Source organism: Sabethes cyaneus, chromosome 3 (assembly GCF_943734655.1).
Source record: "Sabethes cyaneus chromosome 3, idSabCyanKW18_F2, whole genome shotgun sequence".
NCBI lineage: Eukaryota > Metazoa > Arthropoda > Insecta > Diptera > Culicidae > Sabethes > Sabethes cyaneus.
The window spans coordinates 149814564-149835263 of record NC_071355.1 but is presented as its reverse complement, the minus strand read 5'-3'; the positions used below and the strand labels follow the sequence as shown (position 1 = coordinate 149835263).

The following is a 20700-nucleotide window of genomic DNA, read 5'->3' as shown; positions in this document are numbered from 1 at the left end:
CATGTGACTCCGTATAATAATGACTTCCTATAATAATGACTGAAATTGGAAGTCAATATGTTAGAACCAGTTCTACCATCAGTTCTTGTATCGTAATTGTAGTTAATAGATGGTCACAAAGCGTAAGAGATTTCAAATCGTGCAGATGAAAAAAAGAGATTTTTTTCTTCGTTTAATCGATTATTCCTCCGTACCGTTAAGACACGTCCGTAATTATTCTAGCTCAAATTATTTGAAGTATTTCTGCAGATTAAACCAGCAGTAGGGGAGAGTAGTCAACAGTGAGACAACAGGAACAGTGAGACATCGGGAATAGCTTCGCCATAAAACATACAAGATCCATGATATTTTCCTGCAAAGTAAAGTTTGTGAATCTATATCACATAATACAGTTTGAGAAAAATTTGTTAATTTTTTAGTATATTTTTCAACAAAAGTCGTTTTTGGGGGGGTCAAAGTAAATTTTGTTGCGATCATTTTCAGGTGATTTTTAACGGCAAATCGCATAACTAATCCAAATTAAATGCCATGTAGTGCATCTCATAGGAATGAGAGATAAAAATAAAAAATATAAGACCATCGAATTGTTTGCTAACACCACTATTTCACTATTTCTTATGAAACATTCCAATTGGGAACAGTGAGACAAACAGATGTGGGTAATTTTCAAAAAAAAATTTTTGTGTTGAATTGTAACTCAATCCATATAAATTGATTGTAAATGAGTTCTGAAGTGTAAGTTGAAGGTCAGATAGCCAGGATTTGACCTTTATATGAATATAAATGTAGATGTGAGAAAAATCGGAATTTTCAATAATGCACAACAATAATGTATCCTTTATGCACAAAATAAACAGTACGACCTCTAAACTATTCTTTGTAAACAAAAAATATGGTTTAGGTTTAATTCTAATATGTGTCTCAATATTCAATATTCGTTGTCTCACTCTTCCCACCTACTGGGGAACAGTGAGCCAAAAAGACACCTTCACATTTGCGTTTGTAACTATTTTATGTTTTAATCAAAAGGGCTGAAACTTTTTTTCAGACAACTAGAAGGATATACCTTTCAAATGGATTGAAGACCTCGTTGGTAACTATCACCAAAACAATTTTAAAATTTTTGGAAAAAAAGTGTCTCACTGTAGACGTCTCTCCCCTATATTGTCATGCCAACGGACCGCAGGCGAGCCGTATCGAAAGAATTTTTCAGTTCAGTTCTCTTAAAACTATTCTTTTACTAACTGCCTATTGTATTATACAACATTTTTAGTGGTAGTGATTTTATACAGCTTTGTTAATGATGAGTGTTGAAAGTTCTTCTAGCTGTCGTTCAAATATGATTGCTTTTCGATTGATTTGCTTTAGTTTCTATTAAAAGTTTCTATTAAAATTTTCTGGAAAAGAATTATTTTTTTAAATTTTTGTTTTGTTAAATTTTGAGAAACTGTGCATAGATTTAAGTGATATACCTAAATGTGAAGTATTCTATTAGAGTTGACAGTTTAGAGTATTTTTTAATTATTTCGCAAAACATTAAAAACGATGAGTAAAAATATAATAATTGTAAAACCTACATTTTTCATTTGTAATAGAATGACGTTAAATCAAATTAAATTAAATTCAAATATCTAAGTCTACGAGTATTAAACCCTCTATAGAACGCAAAATCGACATAGAATGGAAGTGCCCTCTAAGTAGCATCTCGAGTTTTAATGTAAGCATGATCAAACGGAGGCTATGGCAAACAAAAAATTAATCCATGTGATGCTCTCTGGAAATTTTGTCAGTTGTTAGTACTTACCAGCGACGATGGAGAATAAGTTGTACGTGTGATTTAGGGGTAAAACGATCACCGCGTTTAATAGATGTTCAATTACCCTGTACATCGCTGTTCACTGGTGCGTTCATGTACCTAATCCTAAAGATATTTTTCATGCCAACTAACCCCGAAAATGACTATTTGTTCGTTCACCGCAGACATCGATTTGCGTTAGTTGAGCGCTGTGTAGGCTCACCTTAGCATTGCAATTCGTAGTTCGATACGATCGAACTCGTTGCGGCAAACAACAATGAGCATAACACCCATGAGGCTTCAACTCAGATCATGTTCCAAGCTGGAATGGTAAGCCTTATGAAAACAACCGTCAGGAGATGACGTTACTAGCTAGTTCATCTTTACCTGTTTCTCGGCGATGGCTCGCAATTTGTAGATTTTGGCGATCAGTCAACGTCGGTCGCGCATTCCGGTCGGTATGTACCGGAACGATTACGAGTGTATTTATTGATTCATGACAAAGAGTTGATTATTTCTGAATACCTCTGAAGTGTTGAAAGAGTGAGTGAACAGTAGATCGATAGATTTTTCTAATTGAGTACTTCTTGTAGTTAGGGAAAGTACAATTTATTCACAGATTTTAAACATTTAGGATGCTGTTTGTCATATATGGAATCAAATTTATTGTGTAGTCGGTTCTCGCTTAGTTAGTAGTAGCCCTTTGAAGATAGACAAGGATAAAGGTGTTTTGTGAATAAAAACTTTATCTGGAAATGACCAGTTGATCAAATCGAATAAAAATAAATTCTCTGGTTATTGTACGTTTAGTCTATATAGTGACGTGAATCGTATATCTGAAATCTCATTTGTACTAACAATTTGGTAGAAAAATTGAATCGATCTCATTCTTACACCTTCAATTTGAATGACTTGTAGATTCATATCGTAATGAGTTAACCGGTGCGTTTAGGATTTCCCATTTCAAGCTTAACTTCTTGCATTTAAAAAAGATGCCTTGCCAATAGCGTTGCGAAGAAAAAAGCATACTTACCTTTGTGATTTATGCATCAAAAAATTCTAATAATTCTTCAAGAATAGATAACAGCTCTTCTATGCACTTAAGTGTAAGCTCGACTTAAAGCTAGAAGTCGATCTGTAAATTGATCTATTGAAAAAAATCAGATTTACGTTTTTGTTTTTAAAAACTCATTCGTATTAACAAAGATATTAGATTTGTAACGATCTTATTTGTACCGTATTTAACTCGGATGACTCTTGAATTCACACAATCGGCTGACGGATGAGTTCAGGATTTGTAGTTTAATAAAAGGCCGTCGTCCGGGGATGTCGGACCGTCTAGTGCTAAACGCGGTGTCTTGTTCATTTCTTTCTAAGGAAGAAACAGAGTTTATCAATATTGGTATCGGATAGGTACGGTACGTTTGAATAATCTAACGAATAAAATTTGATAGATGGAAGATAAAAGATGGACTACACAAACATAAAATAAAATAGTGGTGTATATGTGACGACCCAGTAGTGTGCCAAAATTGAAATATCAATATGATTAGCATGCAGATTTGTTATTTGTACTTGTACAATATCAAAAATTTGTGAACCCTGAGGATAATATCAGTTTTAAATTAAATCAGTAAGTTGGTAAGAAACTTAGCTGATTTGATGACGGTAAAGGAGTTAACGCTATCCATAGTTAGTGACAATTTTTAAGTCACATACGGTAGAAACATGGTGCATTTCACGAAGGTGTTTGACTACGTGTTTGTTTGCTGGGTAGCGCAATGTGAAATCGAATAGAAAATTGTGCATTCAATTTACGATATATGTCGATGGATAGTCACAAATATCCGCAAATTTTTTGGTACAATTTTTGCATCTATTGTTGACGTAGTATTATGCCTTACGGAAAGATATGGTGGTTAGGCTTAGAGTGCGAATAACTCAGCGGTTTCCACAACGTATTTTTGCATCAATCAATTAAAAATCGCTTGCGTATCATTTCTAATAAAAAAAGATAATTAATTTTAAAGTGATTACTGGTTTGCTGTCCTAAGGCCAAGCCTGTAGAACAAAGATTCTCCAATTTACTCGGTTGTGGGGTATCGCTCTTCAACTCCTCGGAACCGAGTACTCTCCGCTAGATCTCGTTCCACCTGGTCTAACCATCTTGCTCGTTGTGCCCCTGATCGTATTGTTCCTACCGGATTTGAGACAAACACTATATTTGCAGGATAGTTGTCCGGCATTCTTACAACATGTCGTTTCCATTGTATACGTCCAGTTTTAGCCACATTTTGGATACTGGCATCGCCACAGAGCTGTGCGAGTTCATGGTTCATCCTTCGCCTCCATAATCCGTTCTCCTGTGCGCCGCCGAAGATCATTGTAAGTACTCACCTTTCCGAGTACTCGCAGGTCTTTCTCGACCAATGTCCATGGTTCATGCTCGTAGAGAACAACCGGTCTAACGAACGTACGTATAGGGTATACTTTGCACGGGGGCAATCAATTGCGAGTCTGCTCGACCGCAACTGCTTGTGAAGTCCACAATACGCACAACTTCCGGTGTTAATACGCCTCCGAATCTCACGGCTGGTGTCATTGTCTGCCGTTAGCTGTGCGCCAAGGTAGACAAATTCGTCAACTACGTCAAACTCATCGTCGTCGTTTATTATACTACTGCTTCTCGGTCGGTTGTTTCTACAGTAGGTGTAGGAAGAGGTGCTAAAAATAGCCCAACCCATGTCGCTACATTAATAATAGATAATAATAGATCACGCTGCCAAGCCACCAAGCGAAACTTTAACCGTGCCTGTAGTGAATTTCGAGAGTACAACCGTTCTTTGTATAAGCAGTATACTCTACGAATGCAAGGATTCCTCTGCAGAAATCCGAAGAAATTTTGGTCATTTGTCAACTCTAAGAAAAACGAAGGCGGCCTACCTGTTGATCTGTTTCTGGACGATCGTAAAGCGAATGTTGCTCGCGATAAATGCAACCTCTTTGCTACTCACTTCAAGCAGGCTTTTAATCGTGCTCCTGCTTCCTCAGAACAAATTGCTTATGCTGTTAGAAACACACCTAACGAAGTCATCAACCTCAACGTCTTTCGTGTAACGGAGGAGATCGTGAAAACTGCCATCGGAAAATTAAAATATTCGTTAGTGGCCGGACCTGACGGAATTCCATCTTGTATCCTGAAAAAGTGTTCTACTGTACTCGCTAGACCTCTCTCACTGTTGTTCAATGCTTCAATTCAGCAGTGTAAGTTCCCTACTCTATGGAAAGAATCAGTAATGTTCCCTGTACACAAGAAGGGTGATAAGCGCAACGTACAAAACTATCGAGGGATTACATCGTTATGCTCAAGTTCTAAAGTTCTCGAGATAATCGTGAATGACGCTTTGTTCGCTAGCTGCCAACACTACATTTCCTCAGACCAGCATGGTTTTTTTTCCAAAACGTTCAGTTTCCACGAATCTCGTCGATTTCGTCTCGTTCTGCCTGCACAACATGAATGAAGGGGTGCAAATTGATGCAGTGTATACGGACCTGAAAGCTGCGTTTGATCGGGTGGATCACGGCATCCTCCTTGCTAGGCTGGAGAAGCTGGGAGTTTCCGCACCGTTCTGCAAGTGGCTACGTTCGTACCTAACACACCGTAGGCTAAGTGTGAAGATCGGATCAGAGGTCTCCGACTCGTTCAACAACATCTCTGGCGTGCCACAGGGGAGCAACCTTGGACCCTTGCTCTTTTCTCTTTTTATAAACGAATTATCAGCTCTTCTGCCACCTGGCTGTCGATCGTTCTATGCTGACGATGTAAAAATCTTTAAAGCAATTAAAAGGGACTCCGACTGCATTGAACTGCAACGCCTTGTGGATAAATTTGAAGATTGGTGCTCGAATAACATGCTTACCGTCAGCATCTCAAAGTGCTTCGCCATCTCGTTTCATCGTAAAAATAAGCCCATAGCTTTTAGCTACAACATGGCAGGACATTTGTTACAACGCGTCTACCACATTCGTGATCTTGGTGTCGTCCTGGATAGCGCACTAACCTTCCGTATACACTACAACGACATTATCTCCAGAGCCAATAAGCAACTTGGATTTATTTTTAAAATCGCCAAGGAGTTCCGTGACCCGTACTGTTTTCGATCTTTGTACTATGCACTTGTAAGGTCTGTTTTGAAATTCGGATCAGTGATCTGGTGTCCATATCAACAAATTTGGATCACTAGAATCGAAGCAGTGCAGAAAAAATTTCTACGGTATGCTTTGCGCAGTCTTCCATGGCGCGATCCCAGAAACCTTCCGCCATATGAGGAACGCTGCCGTCTGCTTAACTTGGAGACTCTTGAAAGAAGACGTGCCAACGCTCAAGCCACGTTCCTGGCTAGATTGCTACTAGGAGATATTGACAGCCCCGCTCTTCTGAGCCAACTAAATCTGTATGCTCCTGAACGACCCCTCAGAACCAGGTATTTCCTGCACTTACAGGGACGGAATGCAAACTACGGACTGTACGACCCTATCCGATTTATGGCAATGCGGTTTAACGAACTCTACGGTTGGTTCGATTTCAACATGACGCCTAATAATTTTCAACGACGACTCTCTCGTAGACGATAAATTTGTAATTGTACTATTGTATGTATTTACTGTCATATGTGTTTATATCATGAAGACCACCTTGTGTCCGATGATTTTTTTTTACAAATAAACAAATAAACAAATAAACAAATAAGGGGGGTTGTGCAGACTCTTTTTGTCCAGCGCCTCTGTGGTTCATAGGTACCACGGGTACCAGCGAGCCACAGGACCTGGCGGGTGTTGTGGGTTCGAATCCGGTTATAATCTCAGATTATAGCTTGGTTCGACTCATGCACCTTCCAGTATTGGACAAAAGGTAGGAGTCACAACGACAACTTGTTAAGCGTAGCAACCTTTCCCCCCCCCCTTCCTTTCCACTCTTCCCCTCCATTCCAAAAAAAATCCTTCTTTATTACTTTCCCTTACCGTCGCTTCATCAATTGTAGAACCATCGTTTCAAAAAAATATTAATATATGCCTGACCGCATTTCAAGGTCATGACTAAAATCACGAGGTTTGGTCAAATACTCTTTTTGCCATTATTTTGGCATTATTAGAAAGAGGAAGAGTTGGTCTTCAAATATATTCAGAACCTGGTGTGATTTGAATAAAATTTCGATGGTTTTTTCGCGTTTTTCGAAAACGTCTTTTTTGCTGTACATTAGCGTGCCCGCTCTAGGGTTAAAATATATGTTCTAAAGAACTCGAAAATGCATGATTGTGATAGGGCTGAACAATCAATAATAGTTGTGATTATTTAAAAATAGCTCAATATTATTTTTTGACATATTTATTTACGCAAAAAGTAAAAAGTTAAAGTGGTGAAAGAGTTTTCTTAAGGTTTTGTATCATAAACATATCAAAAGTAGTCCTACGTCAACAAGGTCTGTCTATAACACAGCGCTTCATTTTTTCATTGCTTTTACCATTTTTTTTGTAAGCCAGAAGAGTATTGGGTTAAAACGCCACTGCAACACTGCTGTTACCATATTGTTGATTGAGGTTACTGTTCAATGAAAATATGTAGTGTATAATATTATGGTGTACTTAGAAGGACTTATTTTTAACTAATTTTTAACGAATTTATATGTAATAATATTTTAGTTTACTTGAAAAAGGTGGAATAAAACCACCGAAACGTCGGATATAGAAGCAAAACATCGTTTTGACTGCTAAATACAGACTACATAGCCGAAAAACAGAACCTGAAAATTGCAAAAATTAAAGTATCGAAAAAAGGATGGGTCAAACACTAGATAATTTTGTTGGCTTTGAAACAAAAAAAGAATCATGAGAATCGCTTGAGCCGTTTTTGAGATATTTATGGTACCGACTTTCAAAACCTGGTTTCGAGAAAAACGACGTTGAAGTTTTTATTCGCTGTGTAATCGCTCCAGACATGCGCGGTACAAATAGCTGTAACTTTGTCAATTTTTGGAATTCATCGAAATGACTTGAAACACATACGGTCAAAATGTCAATCTTTCGAAATAATCAATAAAAAAATTTCGATTTTTTTTAGTTAAAAAAGTAGGGTAATGTGGTTATCGTCGGGCCACTGTTATGGTCGGGCCACCACGATTTTTTCAGTTTTAGTAACTCGTGATATTTTTGTACAAGCATTGTAAAACTTCTTACTGTGACAGCTAACTTTTCACTATATTGTGAGTTTCAATCGTGTATTCAAAACACGCGTACTGAATTCACTGATTGGAACAATACAAAAAAAGTTTTACAGGTGCAGTTAACTTTTCTTCAAGAAATGATTCATGAAATGCAATTATCGGGATAAATATTGAAAGTTTATAAAGTGTGTTGTGCTCTATTCGAATGCTATTGAAAAATCCCGTCCAGTTAGGTGTTTGGGTAGGGTAAGGGAGTAAATGCTTCAAAAGCGCTTATTGTAAAGGTCGGGCCACTTTTGTAGCCATGGTTGGGCCACCATAATTTTAAGCACAGAAGCACAATTTTCGCTAGAGAACGTCAGTCGCGGGAAATGTGATGAAATAAAGCCTAATTTGTACAATAAAAACCTAGATTGTTGTTGATTTTTCATTGCAGTAGTACCCATCGGAAAACGCGATTATAGTATTATTGATTTTACAAGATCACCAAAAATTTCGCGAAGATGTTATTAAGAATAGGATATTTATACTTATATGGGCCGTTGTTCACGAAATTCATTCTTATGTATGATGTCTCTACATAGAATTTCAATACGTATTTCTTGGATTAAGAGCGGTGGCCCAACCTGTACAACGTGGCCCGAGTATGACAACATTTTTTGTCTTCACGTAAATGCCTATAACTTTATTATTTTTTAAGCAATCAGTTCAAAATTTTCCAGAAGTATAGCTTATTCTTAGACCTTTCCAACGATCTATTAGGATTTTGAAAATTCTTTTTAAAACGGAAATTATGGGCGAATGTCAAAAAGGCGGCCCAACCACGACGGCATTCCCCTACTATGCCCCCTTAATTTTGACAGGTGTCGCCAATTGTAAACGTAAACAAAACAACTGCCTAAAACGACACCAGATGTAATTTTTATACTCTAGGTTTTAAGGTTTTTCCAGTGATTTAACAATTTTTTTAAATTATTGTACAGTGCAGTTCTGTTTGGCTACATAAGAGAAACTGTTGGATAGAAATTTATAGCTAGATTGTATAGCAATAAATCCAATTTATTAAACTCATATTGTTGTATGCTGTGTGGGGTGAAGTGGACGGTTTTTTGAGGTGAAATTGTCATGTTGATTTCAAACCATTTCTTCGGTATAATTGATTCTAGATACCGTAAAAGTACTAAAAAGATGTGCATGTGATGTTAAAACAAGAATCCACCGAAAAGTCCATTATAGGCAATCAAGAATGGATGTTGAGTACTTGAGAGTATTTGTAATTCCGCGAATAACGTATGATCGCCAAAGGGAACATTCGCAACAAAAGTCAGGCCTTTCAATAATCGGGTTTCAATGTCTTTGAAAACAAACTGAATGAAATATTTCTCTGGTCATTTCCCCTCATACTCAGATTCACATTAAAATATGTGATTTTTGAGGCACTCGGGGCTAATTCCTGAATGTCTATGGTTGTGCAAAATGCAAAGACACATTTTGTTATCGTAAGTTTTTTGTCCCAATCAATATGTCGAACTGTCATTCTATCTTCAGCTTTAGGTTTGATCACCCTCTCTGAGCAACCAGAAACTAATGCACGAGCACTTGCATGTAACAAATGTGGAATACGACTTTAAATAAGGTCTAGATTCATCGAAGTATGTTTTTGTATACTTGCGAAAAAACTGTGATATTGGTATGATTTATGAACTGGCTCTTCCACTCAGACAGACGGCATTGAGAAAACACTATTACTAATTAATATGTATTCCTAAGTTATCTGTTATGAACCACAATATGTTATTTCGTTAAAAACAACAGTTTTTACACATTGTCCATTTCACCCCAGTGGGTGTCCATATCACCCCAAACAAAATTTTGATGCCAAAAAATCATTATTTTTAATTTAACATATTTTAGCAAAACTAAGCTAGATACCATTGTTAAACTCCGCTGGTAAACAGAAAACAAATAAATCTCAGTATACGATTCAACTTTTTTGAGTTTTGATGCATAGATTTTGGGATAATAGGTGATTTGCTTAGGGTGTCCAAATTCCCCCAAATTACCCTATGCATAAATATTTGTACACTATGATCAAGAAATAAAGAGAAAGTCGCTTTTTCGAAAATTATAACTGTATATCACCCCTTAAGGGCTGCCTGGCGCTTATGAAGTTCCCCTAATAGGTACTGCATTGATTTTCACACCTTCATCTGTGAAAACAAGGGATAATTTTTTTACTTTTGCTTATTGCTATTTTGATACCGCGCCACGTTCTGCTTATTGTTAGGTACATCCTCAATATTTGTACTTTAAGCACTTCATCGGCTTAGCGATCAAGTGATAGCTTCAAAACAAATATCTTTGAATTGCGTGTTTTGTCTCAGGAGCAATTGCGGATCTTCGATCACCATTTGAATAGTTTATTTGAGAAACCCCGCAAGCGCCATTTGACATGAGAATGATTCCACGGAGTTTCGCAAATCGATTTTAATTTGTCATTTTTGATTTAGCTGAAACTTTGGAAAATATGTCATTTTATCATATCAGTTATTTTTTAAGATCTAGACTGCTTTTTCAAAAGGGCATAACCAAAAATGGTGCTAATCCATTAAATATTTTATATTGGAAAAATGGTTTAATTGGTTGAAATAGTGTCTTCAGCAAAGTTGTAGATACTGAAATTGCCTTTCTAAAAAAAATATGTGCGCCGCAAAAAAATTTTTTTTTTGTCGAAAAAGAAAAGAAAATAAAGCTAAAAAGTTAAAATGACACTCTAACTTCTCATAAGACGTAGTCCTGCATCAAAAACTAACATAAAATTTGTGTTTCAGCTTTTGAGTTTCAAATTAATATATAACGTTATTATATACTATTTAGATATACGGTGGAAAAACAAGGATCCGCATCAAAACACGGATGTAATACATCATAAGGTATTTGAAAAGCAAAATATTTTATCATGGTCAACTGGACTGCGGAAAAGGATTCTCCAAATCCAATTATCATCACAAATCGCCCAGCGTTCCGAAGTAGCCGTTTCAAAACTGTTTATCGTTGGTTGGATTACAAGCGGCAAGAAGACGGGGCCGAAGGCCTATGGCGGATTCATGATACTTTATACGACTTGACTGAATTCGTTGATCGACATCCTGGTGGCGCGGAATGGCTCCAAATGACTAAGGTTAGTTTTTATTCCCGTTGCCGAAACACTTGCTAAGACCAGCCGAACTATTTGCAGGGAACCGATATAACGGAAGCATTCGAAACCCATCACCTCACAAACAAGGCGGCAAATATTCTGCCTAGCTACAAAGTGCGTGCAGCGCGGGAAGTTCGAAATATAAAGTTAACTTTCGATGAAACGGGATTTTATCGCACATTGAAACGACGGGTAGCTGGAAAGCTGAATAGTCTAGACCAAACGCCAAAACGCCGGTCAGAAATTATTCAGGATGCACTACTGGCAACGTCCTTTTTGCTTGCATTTTTGGCTGTAAAATTTAATAGCCTCCTAGTGGCGACGACGTGCGGATTAGCCATCTGCTGGGTTATGAATTGCGCGCATAATTTCTATCATCGCAAGGACACCTGGAGAGTGCTCGCGTACAATCTGTTGCTTCTAACTTACAGGTTTCGAGGAAAATGTAAATGCTTTCGCGAGTGGAAAATTATAATTTTATCTATCTTACAGGGAGCAAAGAATATCGCACGTGCTCTCTCATCATATGTATCCAAACTCGGTTCTGGATTTGGAGATACTGCTATTCGAACCATTTTTGTGTTGGTTGCCGGCACCCTGGAATTTTATTCAACGATATGGATCATGGTTTTATGAACCGATAGTATTTACGCTCATATTTTTTGTTGAATTTTCAAAACGGTGTGTTAAAAAATTATGCCTTCAATTTACGTATTTGTTTATTTATTTTCTGTGTTCTTATTTGTAGATTCGTCGAACTATTGTTGAGTGGCAAAAATGTATTTCGAGCTGAAGACCTTGTTAGTCTGATATTACCAATTTTTATGTACACTACTGGTTCCTGTGGGTTTGCAACGGTATTCAAAATATGGGTGGTTATTGTACTGTCGGCAAGTTTGTTTTTTGGTTTCATTTCACTGAATGCTGCTCATCATCACCCGGACATTGCTCATTCGGGAGATTTGATTCCGTAAGTGTTTTGGTACATTCGCTGTGTGATTCAAAAATAAATATTTCGTTATTGCTTGATAGAGCGGACATCGATTTCGGCGTCTACCAGCTACTGACGGTTATTGATCGATCGGATATCACGGATCCACATATTAGTATTTTAACCAGTTTCGGGCATCATAGCCTTCATCATATGTTTCCGACTTTGGACCATGCCTTATTACCTCAGCTGTTTCCGGTGTTTTTGGAAACATGTACCGAATTCAATATGGTACATCGAAGGTATCCCTGGTGGCGAATGATAATGGGACAATACAAACAGCTAGCTCGCATTGAATATAGATCGCATTGCATTCCGAAGACCAATCTTTAAAGGTTAGGATTAGTTATAAGTAAATGGCAACAGGTACTGCTTAGGATTTCAATATTTGTTATTCTTCTCTTATTAGGTATTATTGCTTCAAGGTCAAAATAAATTTTTTTTTGAAATAGTTTTTACATTAAAAACCTTTGTGTCCGAGGTTATAATCTGAGCCCTAAAATTTATATTCTGACTATACTTTGCTCATTATGATCCCAATTAGTAAATCAAAACAACGCTAGCTTCTGACCTTTTGTAAAAATATTCTGAAATGTAATCAAGGGCAACGCAAAATGGCTGAACAGTTATCGTGTAACATGATATTTTACATGTTACACGATAACCGTTGAGCCACTTTTAGGTTTTTAAAAGCAGAATAGATGATGACCGACGCGAGGACCTGCACATGGGATGCAAACCAAATGCATCAGAGCAGGCCAGTACACAGTGGTCCGGTTCCGAAAAAGTGCGGACATTAGCAATTGGGTAAAAAATGCGTAATTTTTCAAGGGTAGTGTTTTCGGAGAAGTTTAATAATAAAATATAGCGCATCTTGTTCACAGATAAATCAACTTGACAATTGGAATAATGAGGAAACGCTAAAACAAAATCTGTGCAACAATTAGGCTTGAGGTGTGCAATAATAAGATTTGAAGGGTATTTTCATGTGCAATAATCGGGTGCAGAGCTGCTATAAAAAAGACGTATTTTACACGGCTTTTAGAAACGAGTTCTGTATAGATGGCCATGGTAACTAATTATATATTAGTCTATCGGCATAGTGAGCGGTTTTACTAACAAAACAATCTTCTTATGTTTCTTCAAAGCCGTCAAATTGCTCTAAACGATTGCTTAGCTGTACAACAAATAGCAATACCTTATCCAGGGGATTTTTTTTAATGAGTAGGGAAATTTATGCAAATTTTCACTCCGATTGGTTCAGTAGTTTTCGATTCTATAAGGAACATGGGACAGACAGAAATCCATTTTTATAGGCATAGATTTGTATGGGAGCCCCCCCTCTTAGTGGGTGGAGGGGTCTTTTGCCAACGAGAGAACCTTCCCTGGCCCCAAAAACCCCTACATGCAAATTTTCACGCCGATCGGTTCAGTAGTTTTCGATTCTATAAGGAACATAGGGACAGACAGACAGACAGACAGACAGACAGACAGACAGACAGACAGACAGACAGACAGACAGACAGACAGACAGACAGACAGACAGACAGACAGACAGACAGACAGACAGACAGACAGACAGACAGACAGACAGACAGACAGACAGACAGACAGACAGACAGACAGACAGACAGACAGACAGACAGACAGACAGACAGACAGACAGACAGACAGACAGACAGACAGACAGACAGACAGACAGACAGACAGACAGACAGACAGACAGACAGACAGACAGACAGACAGACAGACAGACAGACAGACAGACAGACAGACAGATAGATAGACAGACAGACAGAAATCCATTTTTATAGGTATACTTACTTACTTTAGTGGCAACGGTCCGTTACCGATCCTGCGCCGAACGAATTATGGTCCTCCAGTACCGTCGGTCCTGGGCTGCCGTTCTCCAATCCCCACGAACACCAGCCGAACGTGCATCGTCTTCGACAGCACACACCCACCGGGTGCGGGGTCTGCCTCGGAGTCTACGGCCTCTTCCTGGTTCTCTGCTGAAAATAGTTTTAGCTATTCTTTCATCGGGCATTCTGGTCACGTGTCCAGCCCACCGCAGCCTGCTACATTGCACTACTTTCACTATATCAGCATATTTGTATACTTGGTACAGCTCGTGATTCATGCGTCTGCGCCACAATCCATTTTCCATGTTGCCACCAAGTATAGATCGCACAATTTTACGCTCAAAAACCACAAGCAAGCACTCGCTGATCAGCTTCCTTTAGCGTCCATGATTCGTGTCCGTAAAGGGCCACCGGGAGGATTAGTGTTCTGTAGAGCGCCAGTTTTGTGAGAATTTGCAAACTACGGGACTTCCACTGACTACGTAATCCGTAGAAAGGCCGATTCGCGGTTGCAACTCGTCGTTTCACTTCGCGGCTTACATCGTTGTCACATGTCACGAGTGTACCAAGGTATATAAATTCGTCCACTACTTCATATCGTTCCCCATCTAACTCCACCTCGGCACCAACATCACTTGGGTTCCCACGTTCCCTACCAGCAACCATGTACGTTTTGGCGGTATTAATGGTAAGTCCCAATCTCGCAGCTTTCCTTTTAAAGGCCCTGAAGGCCTCTTCCACTGCCCTACGGTTGATTCCGATGATATCGACATCATCCGCAAAACCAAGAAGCATGTGAGATTTCGTGATGATAGTTCCATTCCTTTCCACGTTTGCCCTTCATAATGCACCTTCCAAGGCAATGTTGGATAGCAGGTTAGAGAGTGCATCCCCTTGCTTCAGTCTATCCAACGTCACGAAAGCAGCTGAGGTTTCACCCGCGATTCTAACGCATGATTTGGATCCGTCCAGCGTCGCACGAATCAGCGTAACTAGTTTCGTCGGAAAACCATGTTCTAGCATTATCTGCTACAGCTCATTTCGTTTAACTGAATCATACGCCGCTTTAAAGTCCACAAACAGATGGTGTGTCTGCAAATTGTACTCCCGGAACTTGTCTAGCAACTGACGCAGGGTAAACATCTGCTCCGTCGTGGAGCGTCCCTCACAAAAACCAGCTTGGTACTCGCCGACGAAGGACTCCGCTAACGGTCTCAGTCTGCAGAACAGGATACGGGAAAGCACCTTGTAGGCAGAATTGAGCAATGTAATTCCTCGATAGTTTTTACACTCCAGTCGATGTCCCTTTTTGAAAATTGGGCAAATGAAGCCATCCAACCACTCCTCCGGCATTTGTTCGTCCTCCCAGATCCTGACAATGATCCGGTGGATTGCTTCGTACAGCCGCTCGCTCCCCGATTTTAGAAGTTCAGCCGGAATACCGTCCTTCCCAGCAGCCCTACCGTTTTTCAGCTCACTGATTGCCTTCTTAACCTCCTCCTGTGTTGGTGGCTCCACAGCTTGACCATCGCTTACAATTTCTATCCTGGCCCTGCTGATCTCCGCATATACCTCTCCATTCTATAGTGTCTGAAAGTGCTCCTTCCACCTGGCTGCTACCGCCGTTTTGTGCACATCACAGGCATGGCAAAATTCCTGCATCTCACCGTTTTATAGAAACTCCGTGTGTCGTTGCTGGCGTATCGCTCCTCTGCGCCGGCGAGCACGTGCTCCTCGTACTCGCGTTTCTTTAGACGATGGATTCTTTTTTCCGCAGCTCTAGTCTCTCTGTATCTCTCTCTGTTTTGGCCTGGTTCTTTTCATCTGTCACTCTCTGGCATTCAGCATCAAACCAGCTGTTACGCTGTCTTCCACGTGTCGTGCCTATCACCTCTCTCGTTGCTGTTTGGATGGCACCATGGATGTTCCTCCACAGCTCATTTATATCTCCTTCTTCTACCTGCTGTTCTGCGATTCGCTGGTTAAGCTTCCTGGCGTACTCTACTGCTACGCTGTCTGCCATTAACCGCTGGATGTTGAAACGCAGCGTCCTCTCAGTGTGAGCTTTCGCCGTGTTCGACAGCCTTGCGCGAATCTTACTCACTACGAGATAGTGGTCAGAGTCGATATTTGGTCCACGAAAAGACCGTACATCGATAACATCCGAAAAGTGTCGACCGTCAATCAAGACATGATCGATCTGAGAGCTAGAGTCTCCATTTGGATGCCTCCAGGTGTATTTCCGAATATTCAAAAGTGGAAAGTAGGTGCTACAGATGGCCATCCCTCTGCCGGCGGCAAAATTTACGAGCCTTAGACCGTTATCGTTGGTCGACAGATGCAGGCTTGTCTTCCAATAACTGGACGTAAGAATTCCTCCCTCCCGATCTGCGCGTTTGCATCTCCGATGATGATTTTCACGTCGTCTTTTGGGCTCTCTCCATAGGTCCTCTCAAGCCTGTCGTAAAACTCGTCTTTAGCGAGTAGGTATAGGTATAGATATAGATATATTATAGGTATAGATTTGTCAAAAATTTGGTGAAGCAAGTATCAATTTGCAAAGTAAAAATGGTTTCTAATTGTGTCCCGTAACGCTTGATGTAATGTAAATTGTAGATTCAGGTAAACTGAAAATTGTTGATATTACTCCAAAAATATAGACTTATTGAAGGTAAGAGTCGAACTCACTGCTCTCAATCTCTAGTCGATTGTGTTGTTTAACCAATTACACCACTAAGCTGTCTATAGTGGTGTAATTGGTTAAACCTTCGCTAAGTTTATATTTTTGGCCTAATAACAAGAATTTTCAGCTTGCCTGAATCTTCAGTTTTCGCATTAAACATTTATTCTTCCCTAACAGAAAAAGTAAGCCGATTGCTATGCGTCGTTAGAAAAAGAAAAAAATCCCTATGAAGCTCCGTGAAATTGGTGACAGCCAGCGTTGCAAGATCTGGTAAAGGGGAGGGGTCGTCGTGGTTTGGCCACGTTTTGGAGTTCGCCCATAACTTTCGTTTCAAAAGGAATTTTGGAAATCTAAATACATCGTTACACAGGTCTAAGAATAAGGTATATTTCCGGGAAGTTTTGAACTGATTGCTCGAAAAACAAAAAAGTTATAGGCATTTTCGTTAAGACAAAAAATGTTGTCGTAGTCGGGCCATGTTGTACAGGTTGGGCCACCGCAGAAAATCTAAGACATACGTATTGAAAATTTTTATAAAGACATGAAAAGAATGAATTCCGTAAACAACGGCTCATATAGGTAGTAATACCCTATTTTTGATTGCATTTTTGCGAAATTTTGGCGATCTTGTAAAATCAATATTGATACATATACGCCTTTTCCGAAGTGTACATCTCCAATTAAAAAAATAACAAAAATCTAGGTTTTTATCGTATTAATTTTGCATTATTTCATCGCATTTTACGTGACTGACATTCTCTAGCGATTATTGCGCTTCTGCGCTTAAAATTATGGTGGCCCAACCATGACTACTCAAGTGGCCCGACCTTTACAAATAGCGCTTTCCTAGTATTCCACCTTAGCCTTCGCAAACACCTTACTGGGGGGGATTTTTCTATAGTCTTCATGTGCAGCACAACACACTTAATATATTTTTAAAATTTATCATAAATTTTAAGCATAATTGCATTTCATGAATCATTTCTTGGAGAAAAGTTCTTTGCGCCTGGAAAACTTTTTTTGTAAGATTTAGTCACTGAATTTAGTACGGATGTTTTGAATACACGATTGAAACTCACAATAAAGTGAAAAGTTAGCTATCACAGTAAGAAGTTTTACAATGGTTTATCATAGATATCATGAGTTACTAAAACTGTAAAATCGTGATGGCCCGATCATAACAGTGGCCCGACGATAACGACAATGCCCTACTTTGTAGGCGGCCTTTACCAGCGTTATGCTGCGATAGTTAAAAGCGATGGAACCACTCTTTCCATCCATTTGTTCGGTAGCTTCTCCTCCTCCCAAATCTTGGAAATAACTTAGTGTAGAGCCGTTGTCTGCGTTTCCCTGCCACGTTCAGAAAGCTCTGCCGGTAGGCGGTCCTTACCAGTGACTTTGTTGGTCTTCAGCAACTCGATTACTCGTTTGACTTAGAGTTCTGTTGCTGGGACAATACTATCTTCCATGGTCATTTTAAGGTTAGCTCATCGAAGAACTGCTTCCATCTGTCGACTACCTCACGCTCGTTTCTGATCAGATTCTCTCCTTCTTCAGTCCTACATATGTCAGGTTTCGGGGTATAACCCGTACGAGTGTGGTTAACCTTCTCACACAAACTTGCTCGTGTCATTAGCCCGGAATGGTTGTTTTAATTCTTCGCGATCTCTGGCCTCCTTCTAGCGCTTTTTACTCCTCAGGATCGTGGTCAACTGATTCCTTGCTCGTCGGTATTTGATCAAGTTCTCCCTAGGCATGCCCCATCAAACCAATCATGTAGTGAACTCTGGAGGTTTTCACTTGGTAGCGCCTCAACCGTCTTCACGATTTGAAGCACCTAACTCTTCGAAAGAAGGTACCTCATCTAGTATTCACGCGTAGTATTTGACAGATTGCGGGTTATCTAGCAGCCGAGGAGGCCGGCTTTGCCGTGTCTAGTACACGGTTGACAGTTTTATACTCATATATACTGCTACAAGGTGACGGCCAGAGTTAATATCCGCACCCCTTAGGGAACGTATGTTCCTGTTCATGTTAGATAAGATGGCCGGTCATCTATGAGGACGTGGTCAGGTGATCTCCAGATGGCTTTGTAGATATCTTTGCGTAGGAAAAAGGCGCCGTGGATCATCAGGCCTCGGGAAGCTGCGAGGCTTATGCATCGTTATCATTCGAATAGGTGTGCAGACTATGGGGTCCTATCACCGGTCTATACATTTCTTCCCTATCGACCTAGGCGTTCATATCCCTGATGACGATATGGATGTCGCGTGGCGAGCAGCTGTCGTATGTTGCCTCCAGTCTCATGTAGAATGAATTCTTTTCTATGTTGGGTCTACCTTCGTGCGGGCACCGCACATTGAAGTAACGGCCGTTTATTCTCAATAGACATATTCCCTCGCTGATCACCTGCATTCTGCCCAGTACTGCAAAGCCCGTTTCTAATTCATTGGTAGTACCACCGATCTGGTACAATTGATCTTTTCCGCCGCGGATCTTCCAAACATTCTCCCCTTTGTGACAGATTTCCTGCTGAACTACATTGCCGAGTCAACGGGGTTCAAGCTGTTCGGTTCAGTACCTGGTCATCGCCTGCGAAATTTAGCGATCTGTAGTTCCAAGTACCGGCTTTCCATACTCGGCGTCCTTGTTTCATAGCCCAGGTCGATGCCGAATTTGGTAGAAATTTGATTTAGGTAAACTGCCTTACTTGGGCCACGCTACCGAGTCTCGTGATGGGGCTGCCATCTTATAGAGCCGAGATGGTACTGTGTCACGTTTCCCGTCGGCATAAGACCTTAGTTTCCACCGGGATTGGTTATCCAATCTCCGCTGAGGTTGCTCGTAATCCGGCTGGTACAACAAGAAGGTAGGAATAGGAGTTGCTGGATCGGAGGCTTAGGACCACTATGGGGTCAATGTTATGCATTATTCAGCCGTTCACCATCCAATGTTGGTATGTTTTCTGTGTAATGCTCTAATCATCGCATTGCTTGAAACAAACAGAATCAGCGACTTATTTTGCTGTGCGAAAATATCACGCAGGTACAAAAATCTTGATTCAATTCTTGATTTAAAAAATCGTTATCTCAATTTTTTGCTTGTTTATTAGAAAGTTTTGTGCATGGCAGAAGTTCTTCGATACAAACCTGATTACTTACGTTTTCTCATTTTTATATCGCTGCAACCTCAGATAAACGTACCGCTGCTCACTAATGTAAAACTTTTAATGGCAGATTGTACCACCGCCAACTAGCGTAAACGACCAAGATCAAGTGTAGTCCGTTAGTTAGAATTTAGAAACCTGTTACTTGGTACTAGAGATTGGACACGGACTTGGCGAACGACGAGCGTCATAGCAAGGGGCGTTTTCTGTTAGTAAACGTTAGGAAAGGCGGGAACAGGGCCTGAGAATGAAACAATCTGGCATGAAATCGCCAGGTTTCGCCAAGGACCAACCGCATACCAACTAGGGTAGTCAAGCAAAGCCTAAGCGCTAATTCCTTAGTGGTTTCGACTACAGAATCCGCTAAAAAAGGAGAATGACATCACGGTTGTTTATCGAGACAAACGCTTGCTCATAATTTTAAAATGATGTTTAATTTATTTTTTTGGGATTTTCTTCTTTCACACATATACATTTACAATAGCTTCCTTCTCTCCAAGAAATTTTCCTTTCCTTCTGCTTTACAGAGTAGTAATAAAGTCAAATTCGAATCAGGTTTTTGGTGCTTTTGTTATTCTAGTGTTTTCTCTCTCTCGACAATATATGTATAGTAAAAAAGTAGAGAAATCGATCTGTTTCCACAAGTGTTTGCGGATCGCATACGACATTTTGGTTGGAGTATGTGAAGCAGCTACGGGTGCCTGACTGTAGCGTCCTCCATTTCGGATCGCTTGCCGAGTGTAGGATAATATTTGGCAGAGGAACGGTCGAACGTTTAGCAAT

The 20700-nt window shown here is 39.9% G+C and overlaps 1 protein-coding gene across 1 annotated transcript; it reads left to right on the top strand.

Annotated features, from left to right (window-relative positions):
- Window positions 1–10975: 10975 nt before the first annotated feature.
- LOC128740256 (cytochrome b5-related protein-like) lies at window positions 10976–12539 on the top strand. The gene is made up of 5 exons (XM_053835791.1): window positions 10976–11197; window positions 11255–11646; window positions 11708–11896; window positions 11964–12185; window positions 12248–12539. Exons 1-5 carry the CDS (start codon window positions 10976–10978, stop codon window positions 12537–12539), a joined length of 1317 nt encoding a protein of 438 aa, XP_053691766.1.
- Window positions 12540–20700: the final 8161 nt, after the last annotated feature.